The 21324-nt window shown below is 39.2% G+C and overlaps 1 protein-coding gene across 3 annotated transcripts in view; it reads left to right on the forward strand.

The window, feature by feature from the left end:
• Positions 1 to 20453, forward strand: part of NRBF2 (nuclear receptor binding factor 2) — a 37124-nt gene extending 16671 nt beyond the window's left edge. Inside the window, exons 2-4 of one of the 3 annotated variants that reach the window (XM_047072831.1) lie at positions 2040 to 2124; positions 7088 to 7128; positions 18928 to 20453. In XM_047072831.1, coding sequence (XP_046928787.1) covers positions 2040 to 2124; positions 7088 to 7128; positions 18928 to 19638 — 837 coding nt within the window. In that variant the 3' untranslated portion in view covers positions 19639 to 20453. Of the gene's footprint in view, positions 1 to 2039; positions 2125 to 5389; positions 6616 to 7087; positions 7129 to 18927 lie in introns of those variants that run through there. The other 2 variants (XM_047072832.1, XM_047072833.1) reach the window with 2 other exon arrangements.
• The last annotated feature ends 871 nt before the right edge of the window (positions 20454 to 21324 follow it).

Here is a 21324-nt window from a genome sequence, read left to right on the forward strand (position 1 = left end):
TTTCTACTCTGTTGCAAAAGTGATTCTCTGAAGTATTTTTATGAGACATCTGTGGCACAGTTTTTGAAAAGCATTCAAGATAAATCACTTTACACCTGACAGAACAGATTTGCTTTTTGCTTTCTTAAAAAATTGAGGTAAAGGGGCGCTTGGCTGGCTCAGTTGGAAGAGCATGCAGCTCTTGATCTATGGTCCCGAGTTCAAGCCCCACATTTAAGTTAAGGTTACTAAAAAAAAAATAACAATAAGTAAAGATTTAAAAATTGAGGTAATACACATAGCATAAAATTTATCCTTTCTCATTTTTAAGTACACAGTTTAGTAGCAAGTATATTCATTTGTGCAACAGGTCCCCAGAACCTTTCACCTTGTAAAACTGAAACTCTCCACCTTAACTCACTTTTCTCTCCACCCCCTGGCAACCACCATTTCACTTTCTGTTTTTATGAGTTTTCACTACTTTAGATATCCATATAAGTGAGATCATATAGTATTTGTCTTTTTGTAACTGGCTTATTTATTTTAATTTTTTAAAACTTATTTTGTGGGCGGTGGGAGAATGTGAGCAGGGGAGGGGCAGAGAGAGGGAGAGAGAATCTCAAGAAGGCACCACTCTGTCAGCACAAGTTCAATGCAGGGCTTGTACTCCTAAACTGAGATCATGACCTGAGCCAAAATCAAGAGTGATGCTTAACCGACTGAGCCACCCGGGTGCCCCTTTTATATTTTATTGTTAACATAATGTCCTCAGAGTTCATGTTGTAGCATGCATCAGAATTTCCTTCTTTTTCAAGGTTTAATAATAATTCTATTATATATGTATGTATATACATATATAAATATATAGAGACATTTGGGTTGCTTCCACCTTTTTTTGACTGTTGTGATTGATGCTGCTATGAAGATGGGTGTACGATGCTTTTTACTTTTTTTAAAGCAGCGTTTCTAAATCATCTGTGAGTTTGTTAGTGAGGGAAACTACCTAGTTAGAAAAATTGACTTTGATCATTTCTGTCTTGCTCCTTGTTTGCTAACTGTGGAACCTTAGGTCAGATATGTCTGCTGCACATCCTCATGTAAGAAAGGGAATCACATTCATAAAGTTGTAGTAATTCTTTTTTTCTTTTTTAATTTTTTTAAATGTTTATCTGTTTTTGAGAGAGAGTGCGAGCATGAGTGGGGGAGGGGCAGAGAGAGAGAGAGAGAGAGAGGGAGGGAGAGAGAGGGAGGGAGGGAGGGAGGGAGAGAGAGAGAGAGAGACACATAGACTCCAAAGCAGGCTCCAGGCTCTGAGCGGTAAGCACAGAGCCTGGTGCGGACTCAAACTCATGAACCATGAGATCATGCCCTGAGCCGAAGTTGGATACTTAACCGACTGGCCACCAGGTGTCCCATGTTGTAGTAATTCTTAAAGTGTAGCACACATGTAAAGAGGCCAGTGACTACTTATTAATCCATTTACCTTTACATTTGGGGGCACTTGAGCCATTTGCTTTCACATCTGAGTTTGTTGTTTTGGTCAGTGTTACCTGAAAAAAAAATCACTGTAATATTAAATATTGGTATAATTCTTTAGCTGTACAGTATACAGATTTTTATCTTAAATAGTAACTTTAATGTTGAAAGGAAAGAATGAGTTAATAGAAGCTTGAATTTTACTATTTTATAATTTCCTTATTGTAGTTTTTAAACTATACAAACTAGTGAAAGGATCTAAAAGATAGCTTTTGTTTTGAAAGGAGGTTGTTAAAAGTCAAGTAAATAAATATACAATCTGTGATTGTAACTCTTGGTTGATCTCTGAAGAATGGAAGAATGTGACTCATTGAAGGAGCTCAGCGCTAGTGTTAAACTTGATAGTTTATTGGTAGAGTTGAGAAAAGATGCCAGTCCTCAGATGCTACCTGTTAGATTTCTCATAGATACAGCTGTAATGGTTTGATGGGTGGCAAAAAAAAGGCATTATTTATCTTGTCAAAAAATTTTAAGTCGTGTCTTTTTATATAATTTGGAGGAACTTAAGAATGTTTGTCTTCTAGGCTCATCAACAGAGCAGACGAGCAGATCGTTTATTAGCTGCAGGAAAATACGAAGAGGCTATTTCTTGTCACAAAAAGGCTTCAGGTGAGTATTCTTTTAAAGAAATACCAAGTCTAAACTGGAAGGCAGTTTCTTTTCTCCAGTATCTCTCAACAGTTTATTCAGAATGAAAGTCACAATAGTAATGATGTGCTGTTGGCCTGCATATACAAGGTTGACAGTATTGACCTACCAGAATGTCAGTTTGGACTATTTTTCAAGTGAGTATCTTGGATTTCCCAGTTCTTCCTAACCTTGTCTTTCTAAACCATGAAGGTTCTATATGCAATACTGGTTGTATATGCAAAATGACTCCTGGACACAGCTTTCTGAACCTGGAGAACCCTAAAGATAGAAGTGATTGCAAGATATCTGTCAATATACATCTTAGTTACTATGGAAAATGGATTTCAGTTAGTTAGCCATTTTGGGTTATGAAAGTAATAACTAACTTAATTCTAACCATTTAATTTTCACTGGATTGCTAAGATGCTGGTAATACTCTTCTGTGGTCTTAGTTTCCTTCTGAATATTTCATCTGTACATTCATGCCTATGGTGTCATGCTGATGATAGCTTGCTTTTAGGTATGAAATTTAGAATTAATGACTTCTTATCAAACACCTAATTTTATCCCAATCAGTCCCACAGTCTAGCATATGCTGAACTCAAATAGATTTTTGGGGTCTGTTTTGTACAGACTGGTTTCAGTTGGCTAATTACCCTAAAAGCTTTGAGGAGGGAGTGTTTTACTTATGCTGCATTAAAAATAGGCCACCTTTCTTAGAACAAATCTTATAGTCTTTCTGTTAGAGGAAAACACTTTCTTTTTCTTCTAGGCCACTGCAGTGATTAAAGCCATGTTCTTTCTTGGCAGAATATACCCCTCCAGTGTTGCCTTACTGCTGAAATACCACACAGTGGATCCTGGTTTGAATAAGTCCTTTTATGTTAGTGATTTTTGCCTACATGTCCATGATTTTTAGAAAAAAATTCGAGTCTTATTTAAAAAAAATTTTTTTTAAAAAAATGTTTATTTTTGAGACAAAGCACAAGCGAGGAGGGAGAGGGGCAGAGAGAGAGGGGGAGACACAGAACAGAGCCTCACAGAGGGCTTGAACCCATGAACTGCGAGATCATGACCTGAGCCAAAGTCAGACGTTTAACTGACTAAGCCACCCATGCACCCCTCAAGTCTTATTTTTAAAGAATGAGTTTGCCACTGAAGTGTACTCCTTCAGCTGTAGGGCTGAGTGCATACTACGTACCCCATAAGTCTTTGTGAATTTTTATAGGGAGTTTTATGGGGACCTTTATGCAACATTAAACTTGGCAGCTAGTACTCTTTAAATCTTTCATAAACCATATTTTGTTATGAATGAAATTGTTATAGTCACTATACAGAAAAGTCAGTGTACTGGGTTGCCTGAGTGGCTCAGTCAGTTAAGTGGCACTTGATTTCTGTTCAGGTCATGATCTCACAGTTCATAAGTTCAAGCCACACATCAGGCTCTGTGCTGTAGAGCCTGCTTGGGATTCTCTCACTCTCTTTCTCTGCCCCTCCTCTGCTCACCTGTTGTCTCTCTCAAAATAAATAAATAAGCTTAAAAAAAAAAAAAAAAAAAGAAAAGACAATATATTACACTATTTAAAAAACAACAACAGTGTTGTGGGTGAATGCCCCAGTGAAGTAATACCTCTGGTTAAATAACCCAGAGTCTTTGTGGTTACATGTATATAAAATATATCACAATGGAGTGATCAGTATATGTTGTCCATTGAGCGTTAGGAGGTTCTGAATATATAAAAGGGAGAAACGTTTCTTTCATTCCTAATCTGTGTCCCTGTCTTTGAGGAATTAAAACCGATGTTGGGCTTTACACGCCTTTCCCCACTTTCTCAGTATCTACAATCTGTGACATTCTCAGGAGTAGAAAAGATAAAGGCAGCCTTTTGGATCCCATTAGTTTTAATTAGGGAATAGAACTCAAGTGTGATCAGTTAATCCCACTGAGCTGATTTGATTTGGAGTTTAGACTGGGTTAAAAATAGCCTTGTGTTTTTTAGAGTGGAGTTGTGAATGTAATGCTAATTTGAAAATTGACGTGGTTGGAATAAGCTTAGTATTTTCTAAATTGACTTATATCTAGGGCTTATAGCAGAGGTGCTTTGGGAGGTATGGGTGTAAATATATTCTGAAGGGATTTATTTTAGAAATATGATAGGGAAGGGCGCCTGGGTGGCTAAGTTGGTTAAGTGTCCAACTTCAGCTCGGGTCATGATCTCACGGTTTGTGGGTTCAAGCCCATGTCAGGCTCTGTTCTGACACCTGGGAGCCTGGAGCCTGCTTCCATTTCTGTGTCTCCTTCCCTCTTTGCCCCTCCCCTGTTCGCTTGCTCTCCCAAAAAGAAATAAACATTAAAAAAAAATATAGGGAAGGTCATCATCTGAGAATGACTGATAAAAAGGAAAGCCTGAAATAGAGAACTTAAGGGCAAAGGAGGTGCCTCTTATCCAACTATGAAAGATCAGAGAAGATTCTGAGACATAAACATTTACCCTGAGATTACATAGCTAAACTCATAGCCTCTATACTTTGTGATCTTCTGATGGATTTTTTTTTTTAAGTAAGCTCTACACCTGACATGGGGCTTGACTCCAGGATTGTCAGAAAAATCTGTTGCTCAGAAACCTTGATTAGCAGCTATAGCTGGATAGAATTCTTGCTCATAGTCTTACACAGTCCACTTGCCTAAGTGGGTTTCTTTTCTTTGACAAACAGCAAAAAGAGCAAAAGCTTAAATGCGAAGTTGATAATAGCCATTTACAGTACTTAGAACTCCAGCAGTTTAGAAGATGAGCAGACCTCAGAGTTCACAGTGTCTACATATACTTGGTTGAAACCTGTCTTGACCTGGACCTTCCCATGAAGCTATGGCAGCATGAAAATGATTCTGAGCAGATCAGTCTTTGTCATTCAGAGGCAATATTTTGCTGTGTGTGTGAGATACTCAGTTGTGACTCTGGAACAAATTCATGACTAATCAGATGAAATTTTTTTCTTTTATTAAGACCCAAATTTTACTTATTTATTTTTACTTTTTTTTTTTTTAAAGTAATCTCTATACCCAGTGTGAGGCTTGAACTCACAACCCCAAGATCAAAAGTCACATGCTCTACCAAGTGAACCAGCTAGATGCCCCCTTAAGACCCAAATTGTAAATTAAAACATGGGAAATACTTTAAGTGGCAGTGTGACTCTTGATTTTTTTTTTTGGCTTTGGAAACTCATGTCCTTGGGTATTCTCTACTGTTGTGTTATAGTTGCAAGGTTCTACAAAGGCAGTCCAGTTGGTTTAAGCCTGGTTTTATGAAACTGTTCCCTTTGTTTAAAAAGTGAATTTACAGCAAACTGTAGTTCAGATGGGGAGATGATGGTATGTGGAAATAATAGGGAAGTTCATCCACACTGTATCGCTGCAATAGATAAGAGTGTCTCAACAGCCTTAAACATGAAGAAAAAGACAAAGAAATAGTCTGTATGCAGTTATATAGACTTACTATAGGAATAAAAGACACAAAAGTTGAGGAAAAAATTTAAGTATGGCTAGAGCAAAGGCTATATAGCCAACTGTTTTACTGTTGGGGAAGGACCATCCAGTTAATCCGTATCTTAAAGATTATGGTATAACCTAGCAGGCAACAGTTCTAAGTCATGAACTCAAAATCATTAAAATATTTGGCTTTAATATGACAGAAACATTGCCCTGTAAGATCTGCAAAAAGGCAAAAAGGAACTTAATGTAGGGATGAGAGATACTGAGATGTTGATAATAAGAAATAAGAAATGGAGATTGTGTATGATCTATTATGATACTTGTTTATACTCTCTTTTGTTCCAGGCAGTACATAGAAGGTCTTCCAGAGGAATACAACAAAATATAAAATGTAATTAAAAATAAGCAGATGAGGAATCCTTAGAAAGATAAAATGAGGAGTGCCTGGAAATATTGTTCACAAAGTGTACCATGAGTTCTTGCTTATTTGATAGAAGGAGAATTTGGCTTTAAGCTTTTTAGCAGAGAGGAAAAATGTATTTTTACAGTGACTGTTTAAATTCAAGTAAATTAAGTCACCCAGGAACTGATCCTAATGTCAGAGAGAAGCTTAAGTTTATTACTTATTAGGACTATTTAGGGTCTTTAATAAAAGACAACAACTTACAATAAATATGTCCACAAGTTCTTAATGGCTTTTAACTACCTGATTCATGCATGGTAGGTTAGGTTGATGGGATAGCTCAGAAATAATTCAATAAAAGTAGTTTTGAAGGAGGCCAAAATGATATAGTCCAAGTATTCATGTGGTTAAAAAGACACCTATAATCAATCTCTTGACATTTTTGTGATCATAATAATAAGGTTTGATAAGGTTCTTGCTTAGTTTTAATCCTCCCTAATCCTATTTTTTTATTAGGCCATCTTTACTTTCTTAATTGTGAAATCTACAAGGATTTTGAAGAGCAGACTCCTTCAAGGTGGGGTAGAGAATATCTACAGTTGATTTCCACTGACTTCTTGGAGAAGTTAAGAATCCTGTCTTCTTGGGAGGCTTGGGTGGCTCAGTCAGTTAAGCATCCGACTCTTGGTTTTGGCTCACGTTATGTTCCTGCAGCTTCGTGGGTTCAAGCCCCATGTCAGGCTCTGTGCTGGCAGTGTGGATCCTGCTTGGGATTCTCTCACTCTCCCCCTCCCTCTGCTCTTTCCGCAGTTGCACTGTCTCTGTCTCTCTCAAAATAAATAAATACAACTTAAGGGAAAAAAAAATCCTATCTTCTTAAAATCCCCACCTTGTTTGATTTTGGGAACAAGATAATTATGTAGCAGAATTGCTTGGAATTGCTTCTAAAACCAGTTCTTTTTTGTCATAGGAGTGTTGAAATTCTTCCTTTGACCTGTTGATTACAAAATTATGACACTCATTAATGTGCCTTTTTTTTTTTTAACCAGCATATCTTTCTGAAGCCATGAAGCTCACACAGTCTGAGCAGGTGAGACAATTTCTTAATATTTGCATAAGGGTTAGAAGGATTTTCTTGTGGATACTTGAATTGTGTGTAAAATAAAGTATTATGCTCTTCTCAAAACACTGTAGTCAAAAATACATAAAATGGAAAAGATAGGAGTACTTCAGAAATTAAAACTCAGTGAACTGTCGACATCCCAGAGATGGCATGCAGAAACTTCTGTTCTGTTTTCTATTAGTTAGTTCTAGATCTCAGATCGAGTGTTTTCCTTAGAGACTTCTAGGGTCTTTCCTGATCATTAACTCATTTGAGTATTAGCTCACAGAAAGTAAGCAGGCCTGGCCAAGGGTCGACCAATTGGACTTCCCTTTGCTTGCCAAAAATAATTTAAATCTGAATTTGTCTTTTCCTGAATTCCTAAACAGTTCTGGTACCTTTATATTTGTTTCACCAATGGCTTTAAATGTTTTCCGTGTTAGGGGAGGGTGTACCTAGGTTTTGAAAATGCCTTCATCCAAAGATGATTTTCTGATTATGCAAGTGGCAGGGTACTTAGGAGATACTCAGTAAATGTTTGTCTAGTTGAATTAAGGAGATCTTTTCTGTGAGGGGATGTCAGTGGCAGGGAGAAAATGCCACTTCCTCAAACTGAACCAAGAAAATCTGAAAGTTGTGTTTTATTTCCTGCACTTCCTTTTGACAGTGTAGAACTGCTCATGTTAGCCACATAATACATACATGCACTGAGCCTTCTGAGCCCCTTAATAAAAAGGGATTTTAGCTAGTTGTAGTATACATGCCTGAAGCAGAAAGTTTTCTAATTTCAAGCTGAATACAAATGGCATTTAAGTTTTTAAAAATTGTATCAGATAGAATTCTATTAAATTGCATTGTCATTTTTTTTTTAGACCAGTGTTTTTCTCATTTAGAAAATTTTTAAAGTACCCAGTGTGGGGGTGCCTGGGTGGCTTAGTCGGTTAAGCGTCTGACTTTGGCTCAAGTCATGATCTCGCAGTTCTGTGAGTTCGAGCCCCACATTGGGCTTTCTGCTGTCAGCATAGAGACTGCTTTGAATCCTGTCCCCTCCCCAGTCCCCGGCTCCTCCTCTACTCTCTCTCTCTCTCTCTCTCTCTCTCTGTCCCTACTTTCAAAAATAAATGAAAACATTTTAAAAAATTTAAAAAGTACATAGTATGGTTCACATATTGCCAGGCAATATTTTAAACCAAATATTAAAGTTTGTTTCACATACTCTATAGTGAATATGTTACTTTTACAAGTAGAAAATTGTTAACAGAAAGTTTCCACAAATACTCACTGACAAAAAACACATTCAGCTTAGAAAATGTTGAATAGTCAACTGTTGAATAACTTGGGTCTTAGGGATGCAAGCCTCCTGTACAGTTGAAAATCTGCCTGTAATTTTTATACCCCCTCTCCCAAACTTAACTACAATAGCCTACTGTTGAGCAGAAGCCTTAATGATAACATAAACAGTTGATTACATATATTTTGTATGTTAGGTGATTATATACTGTATTCTTGCATGAATGTAAGCTAGAAAAAAGAAAATACTAAAATCACAAGGAAAACATTTAAAGTACTATCCTGTATTTGTCGATAAAATAAGTTTATGTGGTCTGTTTATGAGATGAATTGTCTGTTACCACCTATATCAGTACTGTCTTAACAGAATACAAAACTGTAGAAATTAATACGTATTACTAACACTAGACATCAAAAATGAAAGTGAAAAACTCGTTTATGTGCAGGTATAACAGTTCATGCACTGATGAAGTCGTAGCAGTGTGATTGCTTCATGGCAGCCTGGTGTAATCCATACTCTTGTTTCACAGTAGCCTAACCTCCACACCACTGTATGAGTCCTTATAAAGGGTTTATGGTCTACAGTATTACAGTCATCCATAATACAGTATTGGAAACATTATTAACATTTTTAAAAACTCACTTATGTGTGATGATAGGCCAATATGCAGTTTCTCCCAATTATGAGAGAGAGGCATACCTTATGGTAGTGTAATTCTCTGAAAGCAAACTTGTAAAATGGTAAGAAAACTTAATCACGACGCCCATGTGAAGGTAGACTCTTTGCACACAAGCCTTGCACGCGACATCCTACACGGTGAGTACTTAGGTGGTGATGGTGGTGGCCCAAAAACATCTCCCATGTTCTTGCAGCACAGTTACTATTCCACACGCACACATAGATAAGTTTACTAGCTGTATGGCATGATGATGGTTGACTGTTCATTAAGTGGAAGGAGATCACCAAGGTTGTCACGTTATAATAAAGTCTTTTTTTTTTTTTTTTTTTTTTTTTTTTTTGCTCACAAATCAGGTTGATGGGGCTCAGGCTCAGCTGGGCAATCCTCTGGGGTCGAGGGCTGTCATGCGGTCAATGGTGGTAGCTGGTGGTGTCATCTCAGAGGTGTCTTCTCTGTCTGGTGCTGGGCTGGGAGGGCTCTGATGCTGGGTCTGAAAGTGCTAGGGCTCCTCAGGCAGCGCGGCATCTCTCCTCATCCTCATCCTCTCTCATCTCTCTCTAATCTGCCCACATGGTGGTCGAGGAGAAGCCAACAGATAGTGGAAGTTCCACAGCATTGTCCCTCCGTCTGCCTTGTTCCTTGAATTGACCACAGAGGCCCACCCAGTTCGAGGGGAGGGGAATTAGACTCCATCTCTTGATAGGACTGTTCAAAAAGTTACAGACATGTTTTATTTTTTTAATTTTTTATTTCATTTTATTTTTTTCAGACGTGTTTTAAAACCACCTCACTGGGGCTGGACTGCCCTGGTTGGTCCACACCTCTGCTTTGCCTTTTGGCTGTGTGACCTTGGGCAAGTTCCTGAGCCACTTTGTTCCTCAACTGCCATTCATTCTGTCATTTTTAAGTTCAGTTGATAATACAATGTTACATTAATTTCAGGTGCACAACATTGTGATTTGACGATTCTGTACATTATGCAGTGCTGACCATAAGTATAGTTCCAATCTCTCACCATACAGTGTTCTTACAATATTATTAGCCGTATTCCTTCTACTGTCCTTTTCATCTCCATGGCTTACTTGTTTTATACCTGGACATTTGTACCTCTTAATCCCTTTCACCTGTTTTATCCATCAGTCCACACCACTCCCCCCACTTCCGTGGCAGCCACCAATTCTCAGTATTTATGAGTCTGTTTCTGTTTTGTTCATTTGTTTCTTAGATTTCACATACAAGTAAAATCATAAGATATTTGTCTTTCTCTGACTTATTTTACTTAGTGTAAGATCCTCTAGGTCCATCCATGTTGTCACAGGTGGTAAGGTCTCATTCTTATGGCTGGATAATACGCTACTGTTTATATATACCTCATCTTTTTTTTTTAATGTTTATTTTTGAGAGATAGAGACAGAGGCAGCAGAGGCAGTTCAGAGGTTCTGAACTGTCAGCATAGAGCCCGACGTCAGGGCTCAAAACCAAGAACTTTGAGATCATGACCTGATGCTGAACCTACTGACCCACCCAGTCGCCCCTTGTACCACATCTTTTTTAATCCATTCGTCTACCCACAGATACAGATTGTTTCTGTATCTTGGGTATTGTAAATGTTGCAGTGAACACAGAGGTGTGGATATCTTTTCGAATTAGTGTATTTAGTTTCTTTGGGTAAATACCTAGTAGTGGAATAACTGGATTGTAGGGTTGTTGTATTTTAAAATTTTTGAGAACCCACCATACTGGCTTCCGTAGTGGCAACGCCAACTTAACATTCCCACCAACGGTGCATGAGGGTTCCTTTTTCACCACATCCTGCGAGTATTTGTTATTTCTTGACTTTTCATAGCCATTCTGACAGGTGTGAGAGATTTCATTGTGTTTTTATATTTGCATTTCCCTGATGGTTAGTGATGTTGAACATCTTTTCATGTATCTGTTGGCCATCTGTATGTGTTTGGAAAAACGTGTCCTCAGGTCCTGCGCCCATTTTTAAAAACCGATTGTTTTTCTCATAATGACTTTTATGAGTGCTTTATATATAATTTGGATGATACCCCCTTAGTGGATACTTCCATTTGTGAATACGTTGCCCCTTATGAAAAGCAGGTTCCCTTTTCATTTCGTTGATGGTTTCCTTCACTGCAAAAGCTTTATATTTTGATACTGTCCCATTTATTTTTACTTTCGTTCTTGAAGAGACAGATAAAAAAAAAAAATCACTAAGACCAGTGTGAAAGAGCTTACTGCCTATGTTTTCTTCCAGGAGTTTTATAGTTTCAGGTCTCACAGTTAGGTCTTCAATTCATTGAGTTTATTTTTGTGTATGATGTAAGAAAGTGGTCCAATTTAATTCTTTTGCATGTAGTGCAAACACCAGTTTTACCAACACCATTTATTGAAGATACTGTCTTTCCCCATTGTATATTCTTCTCTCCTTTGTCATGGATTTACTCTATGTGCATTTATTTTTGTGACTTCTACTCTGTTCCATTGATGTATATGTCTGTTTTTGTGCCATGCCATACTGTTTTGATTACATAGCTTTTGTAATATACTTGTGTGTGTGTGTGTGTGTGTATATATATATACATACATACATACATACATACATAATATACTTTTATTTTGCAATAAAATCTGGGAGCATAGTACCTCCAGGTTTGTTCTTTCTCAAGATTGCTTTGGTTATTTGGGACTTTTGTGTTTCCATGTACATTTTGGGATTATTTGTTCTAGTTCAGTGGAAAGTGTCATTGGTATTTTAGTAGGGATTGCACTGAATCTGTAGATTGCTTTGGGTGACATGGACATTTCAGTAGTATGTCTTTCCATTTATTTGTGTAATCTTTATTTTTTTCATGTGTGTCTTAGTTTTCAGACCATAGGCCACTTTGGTTATAAATTTATTTTTAGGTATTTTATTCTTCTTGAGGTAATTGTAGATACGATTGTTGTCTTAATTTCACTTAATGCTATTTTGATATTAGTGTATAGAAATGTGATGGATTACTGTATATTTTGTATCCTGCAACTTTACTGAAATTTATTCTGGTGGTTTTTTGGCGGCTTCTTATGGGTTGTCTGTATATAGTATTCTGTCATCGGCAGATAGTGAGTTTTATTTCTTCCTTAACCAATTTGAATACTTTTTTTTTTTTTTTTTTAATTTTTTTTTTCAACGTTTATTTATTTTGGGGACAGAGAGAGACAGAGCATGAACGGGGGAGGGGCAGAGAGAGAGGGAGACACAGAATCGGAAACAGGCTCCAGGCTCCGAGCCATCAGCCCAGAGCCCGACGCGGGGCTCGAACTCACGGACTGCGAGATCATGACCTGGCTGAAGTCGGACGCTTAGCCGACTGCGCCACCCAGGCGCCCCCCTTTTTTTTTTTTTAAATCTGACTACTGGGTATGACTTTGGTATTATATTGAATAAATGGCAAGAGTTGATGGTCCTTATCTTGTTCCTGATCTTAGAGGGAAAACTTTCAGCTTCTAACCATTGAGTATGATGTTAACTGTGGGTTTTAAACATTTATTTATTTTTGAGAGACAGAGCACAAGCAGGGGAGGGGCAGAGAGAGAGGGAGACACAGAATCCAAAGTGGGCTCCAGGCTCCGAGCTGTCAGCACAGAGCCCAATGCGGGGTTTGAACTCACAAAACCGCGAGATCATGACCTGAGCCGAAGTTGGACGCTTAATCGACTGAGCCACCCTGGTGCCCCAGCTGTGGGTTTTCATATATGGTCTTTATTAAGTTGAGGTATGCTCCCTTTAAACCCATGTTGTCAAGATTTTTTTTTTTTTTATCATGCATGGATGTTGAATTTTGCCAAATGCTTTTTGTGCATCTGTTGATGATTTTTATCTTTCATTTTGTTAACATGGTATCTCTGGTTGATGTATTTACAGATAATTGACCGTCCTTGCATCCCTGAAATAAATTCCACTAGATCATGGTGGTAGATAATCCTTTTAATATGTTGTTGATTCAGTTTGCTGATACTTTGCTGAAGATTTTTGCATCTGTGTTCTGATATTGGCTTGTAATTTTCTTTTCTGTAGTAGTGCCCTTGGCTGGTTTAGGTATCAGGATAGTGCTGGCCTCACAGAATTTGGAAGCTTTCCTACCTCTTCTGTTTTTTGTAATAATTCCAGAAGGCTAGGTATTAACTCTTCTTAAAATGTTTGGTAGAATTCACCTGTGAAGTCATCTGGTTCTAAACTTTTGCTTATTAGGAATTTTTTATTACAGATTCAGTTCACTTACTAGTAATCAGTCTATTTAAATTTTCTGTTTCTTCCTGCTTCAGTTTTGGGAGGTTATACGTTTTTAGGAATTTTTCCTTTTCTTCAAGGTTGTCCAACATGTTGGCATACAATTTTTTGTAGTAGTCTCTTATTTAAAAAAAAAATTTTTTAGAGGCACCTGGGTGGCTCAGTCGGTTGAGGTCACAATCTCACACTCCATGAGTTTGAGCCCCGCGTCGAGCTCTGTGCTGACAGCTCAGAGCCTGGATGGAGCCTGCTTCAAATTCTGTGTCTCCCTCTCTGTGCCCCTCCCCTGCTCATGCTCTGTCTCTGTCTCAAAAATAAAAACATTAAAAAAAATTTTTTTTAATGTTTATTTTGGAAGGAGAGACGGAGTATGAGCACGGGAGGGGCAGAGAATGAGGGAGAGAGAGAATCCAGAATCCCAAGCAGGCTCTGCACTGTCAGCACAGAGCCTGATGCGGGGCTTGATCTCATGAACCATGGCCTGAGCTGAAATCAAGAGTCTGACCTTCAAATGACTGAGCCACCCACATGTCCTCGTTCTTTTAGATGAAAAGTTAGATTGAGAGTTTTCTTGTTTTTGTTGTCTTGTTGGAGTCCTCTTTGATTTTTTTTTATTGACCCCACTGATTGGTTAGTAGCATGTTTTAGCCTCCACATGTTTGTTTTTTCTCCATTTTCTTCTTGTAGTTGATTTCTAGTTTTATTTTCTGGTGGTTAGACAAGATGCTTGAAATGAATTCGGTTTTAAATTTATTGAGCCTTTGTCCTGTGATTTATCCTGGAGACAGTCCTGTGTGCACTTGAGAAGAATGTGTATTCTGTATTTGGATGGATTGTTCTATATATATCTGTTAAGTCCATCTGGTCTAATGTGTCTTTTAAGGACAGTGTTTCCTTACTAATATTATGTGTGGATGATCTATCTGTTGTGTAAGTGGGGCCTTAAAAGTTCCCTGTTGTTTATTATTGTCAGTTTCTTCCTTTGCATCTGTTACTATTTGCTTTATATATTCAGGTGCTCCTTTGTTGGCTGCATAAATGTTTCCAAATATTTTCTTCTTGTTGGAGTAATCCCTTTAACATTGGGTAGTGTCCTTCTCTGTCTCTTATTACAGCTTTTGTTTTAAAACATATGTTCCCTGATACAGGTGTTGCTACCCCAGCTTTTATTTTGTTCTGTTTGGGTAGAATATCTTCTTCTATTACTCCACTTTTATTTATTTATTTTTTAATTTTATTTTTTATTTTTTAAAATTTACATCCAAATTAGCATACAGTACAACAATGATTTCAGGAGGAGATTCCCTAATGTCCTTTACCCATTTAGCCCATCCCCCCTCCCACAGCCCCTCCAGTAAACCCTCAGTTTGTTCTCCATATTTATGAGTCTCTTCTGTTTTGTCCCCCTCCCTGTTTTTATATTATTTTTGTTTCCCTTCCCTTATGTTCATCTGTTTTGTCTCTTAAAAGTCCTCATATAAGTGAAGTCATATGATTTTTGTCTTTTTCTGACTAATTTCACTTAGCATAACACCCTCCAGTTCCATCCACAGAGTTGCAGATGGCAAGATTTCGTTCTTTTTGATTGCCGAGTAATACTCCATTGTATATATATACCACATCTTCTTTATCCATTCATCCATCGATGGACATTTGGGCTCTTTCCATACTTTGGCTATTGTTGATAGTGCTGCTATAAACATGGGGGTGCATGTGTCCCTTTGAACCAGCACACCTGTATCCCATGGATAAATGCCTAGTAGTGCAATTGCTGGGTTGTAGGGTAGTTCTATTTTTAGTTTTTTGAGGAACCTCTATACTGTTTTCCAGAGTGGCTGCACCAGCTTGCATTCCCAACCATTACTCCACTTTTAGTCTGTACGTGTCTTTAGATTGGAAGTAAGTCTCTTGTAGGGAATATTTACATAGGCCTTTTTTTTTTTTTTAATCTATTCAGCCACCCTACCTGTTTTGATTGGAGCATTTTGATTGGAGTCTTTACATTTAAAGTAATTATCGATAGGTATGTATTTATTGCCATTTTAAAAATTGTTTTCTTGTTTTTGTAGTTCCTGTTCCTTTTTTTTCTATTACTCTCTTCCTTTGTATTTGATTATTTTCTTTAGTGTTATGTTTGGACTTCTATTTGTGTGGTAAGGGTTTGGTTTGTGGTCGCCATGAGATTTACATATAATATGCATATATTGCTGTCTGTTTTGAGTTGGTGGTCATTTAAGTAGGCATGCATTCTACAGGCACTACATCTTTAGTCACCTTATCACCTTCGTGTGCACACACCCACACGTTTTATGTTTTTGACATCTGTTTTATGCCTTTTTATTTAATGAGACCCTTAACTAATTATTGGAGATTTTGTTGATTTTAGTACTTATGTCTTTTAACCCTCATACCAGCTTTGTCCTTGTCGATCTACTTCCTTTTCTGTATGTTCTGCCTTACTAATGAGAGATTTTTCTTTCAGGTATTTTCTTGTTTCTAGTTTTGGCTTTTTATTTTCTGCTTAAAGAATTCCCTTTAATGCTTCTTGTAGAGCTGGTTTAGCGGTGATGAACTCCTTTAGCTTTAGTTTGTCTGGGAAACTCTTTGATCTCTCCTTCAATTCTGAATGGTAAGCTTGCTAGGTATGTTTGGTTGTAAGTTTTTTCCTTTCAGCACTTTGAATATTTTGTGCCACTCTTGGCCTACAGACTTTTTGCTTAGAAACCAGCCAATAGTTGGCAGAGGATTCACCTCCTGTAACACTATCCAGAGGCCTAGCCTTCCCCCCTTCTGTAACTGGCATCTTTCTGTGATGTAGCTGGAATTGCATTAAGCCTGTGTATCGATTTGGGGAGAGTTGGCATCTTTAGTATCCTGGGTCTTCTAATCAAGGAATGCAGTGGACTGCATGTGCCCCCAGCACTGGTGCCTGGTCACAGCTGCACAGGGGTGGCGGGCATCCTGCTCAGGCGCCGCGGTTCCTACCCTGCTTGCTGTGGGAGGGCTGGGAGAGAGCCACCCCTTTCCCTCTTCTCCCTGCCAGGAGCTCCTACCGCTGGCGCTGGGTCACCAGGAGCCCTGAATCCAGGAGCTTGGAGGCTTGCTTCACACAGACACAGGCACCGGCACCAGCCAGAAGCATTCATCTTAAAAGGCCAGAGCCCTTCACACTTTTAAGAAAGACAGTGTCAGTGACCGGGGGCTTTAATTGGTCTGAAACAGAGCACCTGAAAAATAGAACACGTTCTCCATTTCCTTCCAAATTCTGTAATTGGCATAGTTGGTATTTGTTATGACTCTGGTATTGTTTAGTGTGCAGCACGGTCATGATGTTAGAAGACCTAAGACCTTCGGAAAAAATAAATCATTCCACATTTGTGATATCTTCATTGTGGTGGTCAGAAACACACACTTTTTATACAGGATTCTTGCAGTTCCCTAAAGTGTGTACCATGTGATTTGTGGTCAACTCCTGCAGTGTTTTTCTGTCTCCGTCTTCAGTGACACTTCTCCAGGCTGTGCTGCTGCTCAGGAAAGTGGAGAATTAAATGTGAGATTGTGAAAACCTGTCAGTGATTGCTTTCTTCTAGCCGTTGCACTTGGCTTAGTTGCCAAAGAACAGCAGATATGTTCAGTTCTTTACCAGTGTGTGGTACTTGTTGTATTTTTTCTTGCCTTCCTTCCTTCCTTCCTTCCTTCCTTCCTTCCTTCCTTCCTTCCTCTTTCCCTCCCTTCCCTTTCTCTTTTTTCTTTTTCTTTCTCTTCTTCTTCTTTTTTTCTTTTTTTTTCGAGACAGAGTGCGAGCAGGGGGAGGGGCAGAGACAGAGGGAATCTCACAGAATCTGAGCTGTCAGCACAGAGCCCGATGCAGGGCTTGAACTTGGGAAAGGTGAGATCATGACCTGAGCCAAAGTCGGACACTTAAGCGACTGAACCACCCAGGCTCTCCACTTGTTACATTTTCTTCTACCATTTGTACACTTTACAGAGGCCTTTTTTTGGAACGTGTGTATGTTGGAAAAGTGTTTTTGTTTCTGAAATTGCCGTTTCCCATGTTGTACTTTTCCCTTGCCACCCAGTTCGTATGGGGGCTTCATGTTTTTGTTGGCGAGACAGATAGCAGATTTTACACTGCTGTTGACAGAACATGATCCTTTTGATGGTGAAAATAAAATTATTGATTTATATAATAACAAAACCCAATATGTTATTTTATACTTGAGGTTATATAAGTTTCGTCGAAACCAGAGTTGCAAAGATCTCTACAGAAATGACATTCATGGGGTGCCTGGGTGACCCTGTCTGTTAAACGTCCAACTCTGGATTTCGACTCAGGTCATGATCTCGTGTGTCAGTTCCAGCCCCACAATGGACTTTGCACTGACAATGTTGGGCCTGCTTGGGACTCCCTCCCTGTCTCTTCTGCCCCTCCCCCACTTGCAATCTCTCTTTCACAATAAATTTAGAAAGAAATGATATTCAGAGAACAGCCCTAAAAATTAGATGTTGTTACAAAGATGAGGAAGGAGAATACCAAAAATTCATTTTCCCAGAATAGAATCTTGCTGTTTCCAAATATAAATATATATATATAAAACAGCTGTTAATCTTTTGGGGATCCCCGTATACATAACTAGTTGTTTTTCTCTTGCTGCTTTTAAGATTTTGTCTTTAATTTTTGACAATTATAATGTGTCTTGGTATGGATCTCTTTGGGTTAATTTTGTTTGGGGCTCTATTTGATTCCTGGACCTGATGTGTGTTTTCTTCCCCATGTTAGGGAAGTTTTCAGCTGTTATTTCTTCATGTGAATTTTCTTAGTCTTGATATTTTCCTAGTAGAGATCCCTTAAATAACTATCCTCATCCCCCAATTTTTTTCTTTTGGTGTTTACTTTGGGTGATTTCTGCTACCCTGTCCTGGAGATTGCTGATCTGTTCTTCTGTATCATCTACTCTGTTCTGTATAATGTATTTGTCATTTCTTTTATTGTATTCTTCTGTTCTGATTGATAATTTCTTATATTATGGAGATATTTTTTGTCTCTCTGTTGAAGTTTTATGTTGATTCTTCTAGGTTTGGTGAGCATCTTTATTTACTTTGAACTGTTTATGGGGTAGATTGCTTATCTTTGTTTTATGGAGTTGTTTTTCTAAGGATTTGTCTTTTGTTCTTTCATTTAGAACGTGTGCCTCGGTCTTCTTATTTTGGCTGATTCTCTTTATGTATTAGGGAGTTCAGCTACATCTTGGTCTTGGAGGAGTGGCCTCACATGGGAGATGTCGGGCTCAGAAGCGCAGACTCCCCTAGTCGCCTGTGTGGCCTGCATGCACCCTCTTTTTGTGGTGGGGCCATGACTGTTGTCTTTAAAGACCCAGTTGTCTTCAACAAAATCAGGGGTTCTACTGAATTGCAAACATAGTATGTAAATTTTAAGTGTTATAAAGTTATTTAGAAAGGAAGATCTTGGGATTATATTCATTGGAGATTACTAAAGAGACTTAAATGTTAAATGACACCTTTCCTTCTGTGTGATAGGCTCATCTGTCACTGGAATTGCAAAGGGACAGCCACATGAAACAGCTCCTCCTCATCCAGGAGAGGTGGAAAAGGGCCAAGCGGGAAGAGAGACTGAAAGCCCAGCAGAGCACAGACAAGGATGCGGCCGCCCAGCTCCAGGCCCCGCACAAACCCCCTTCTGAGGATGCAGAGGGCCAGAGCCCCCTTCTCTCTGAGAAATACAGCCCTTCCACAGAGAAACATCTGCCTGAAATCCAGGGGGTCTTTGACAGGGATCCAGACACACTGCTGTTTTTACTTCAGCAGAAGAGGGAGCCGGCAGAGCCGTGCATTGGAAGCAAAGCCCCCAAGGATGACAAGACAATCATAGAGGAGCAGGCTACCAAGATCGCAGATTTGGAGAGGCACGTCGAATTCCTCGTGGCTGAGAACGAAAGGTTAAGGAAAGAAAACAAACAACTAAAGGCTGAAAAGGCCAGACTTCTAAAAGGCCCAGTAGAAAAGGAGCTGGATGTGGATGCTGATTTTGTAGAAAAGTCAGAGTTGTGGAGCTTGCCACCACATTCGGAAACTGCCACAGCCTCTCCAACCTGGCAGAAGTTTTCAGCGAATACCGGCAAAGCCAAGGATATCCCCATACCCAACCTTCCTCCCTTGGATTTTCCGTCTCCAGAACTTCCCCTTATGGAGCTCTCTGAGGATATTCTGAAAGGATTTATGAATAATTAAAATGAAAGGCCATAAAGGAGCTGAGAAGAAAGGACAAAATAATAGAGTAGTAGTTGATCCAGAAAAAAAAAAAGGGAAAACCACACGCAAGGGTGATTCCAGAGATGCTTCGTCGTCTGGCGCACTGTGGGAAGAAGCGTCGCCGGGACTTGGGAAACAGTCACTGTGAAGTATGTCATGTCCAATTGACTGACTCCAGCTGATTCCAGACTTGGCAGACACTAGACTCTCGGAGGTTCACTTTCTCCTGATACAAACCAAATGGCTACCTGGAATAACTTTTTCAAGCAACAGTTATTTTTCTTATCTTCAGGGTTAAAATGTATAAAAGTATGTTATGTATGATTAATCTATAATGCCATAAATGATAATGCAAAAACCTAAATAATATGGTGGCCCAAGGGGCCACCTTGTGTTTGAAACATGCTTTCTATCATGCATTGACTGTATGCATTTTGTTATGCACGTTTCGTTTGTTGAATAAGGCGTGTGAGACACACCTTTCTAGATGAAACTGTGCCACACTTTGCACTACTCACGACATAATGAGAACCTCAAGACTATCAGGAGAAATATTTAAATTTCCATTTTATGAAGAAAGGAACCAAATTGTTAGTTATGCTTTTTAAAAAAAAATTACCGGTTTACATAATTAATCAGGGTGCATTTTAAGTTCTAACTTTTTTGTTTATCGTTTAAATGTATCATTTGAAAATACTAAGGAAATATCCTTTACTGATGCATGAGTGGAAGTAATGGTAGTTGACAGTGTTTGATTGTAAGAGATCAATAAAGTAATTGTGTTTTATACCTTTGTTGACTGTGTTGGTAGTTTAAATTTTTTTTTTTTTAATGTTTATTCATTTTCGAGAGACAGAGACAGCATGAGCAGGGAAGGGGCAAAGAGAGGGAGACTCGGAATCCGAAGCAGGCTCCAGGCTCTGAGCTGTCAGCACAGAGCCCAACGTGGGGCTCGAACCCACGAACTGCGAGATCACAACCTGAGCTGAAGCCAGACGCTCAACCGACTGAACCGCCCAGTCACCCCAAATGTGTTGGTAGTTTAAAGGCACGTTTTGTATGGTTTCTCTGTTGTAAATCCTGAAGATGAATTTGAAGAGATTCAGCCAATGACAAACGACTCTGGTATGTTAAAGTTGTTCTCCGTTGTTGCAGTCTGTTTCCCCGACAACTGAGGTGAAAGAGCATAAGGAGGGTCCTGAGGTTTAAATGTGTGCCTGGCCGCCTGGACAGTGCTCAGTTGCAGGCGGCTATCCCCGGGGCCCCTGCCACCAGCCAGGGCACGGTGGTTGGGGAGCACCACGCAGGCGCGGTCCTACTGCTGCAGCAGGAGTGGGGGTGGGGTGAAAGTGAAACGTTTGGGTACAGACCATGGGGGTGTTTAAAGCATGGACTTGGCTTATTGTGTGCGATTGTGGGAGGGACAGACAGATGGACCAGCGCGCCACACTGCCTTAGAGACTGGGTCAGGGACTGCCGGGTTGAGGGTGGGATAAGGCTCACACACGGGGTGATGAAACTAGCAGAAGTAGGAGTCGTCCAGGTGACTGTGCCAAGGCCCCTTTGTTCAGGTCTCGTCTTGCTGCAGATGAAACCAAGAATAAGCTAGCTTCTTACGAGTAAGACTTCTTTTCTCTGTTAAAAGTTATGTCACTTTGGGGGCTC

This window comes from Lynx rufus, unplaced genomic scaffold, assembly GCF_022079265.1.
Source record: "Lynx rufus isolate CCGP_SWC_20201006 ecotype Redwood Valley unplaced genomic scaffold, mLynRuf1.p SCAF_11, whole genome shotgun sequence".
Classification (NCBI taxonomy): Eukaryota; Metazoa; Chordata; class Mammalia; order Carnivora; family Felidae; genus Lynx; species Lynx rufus.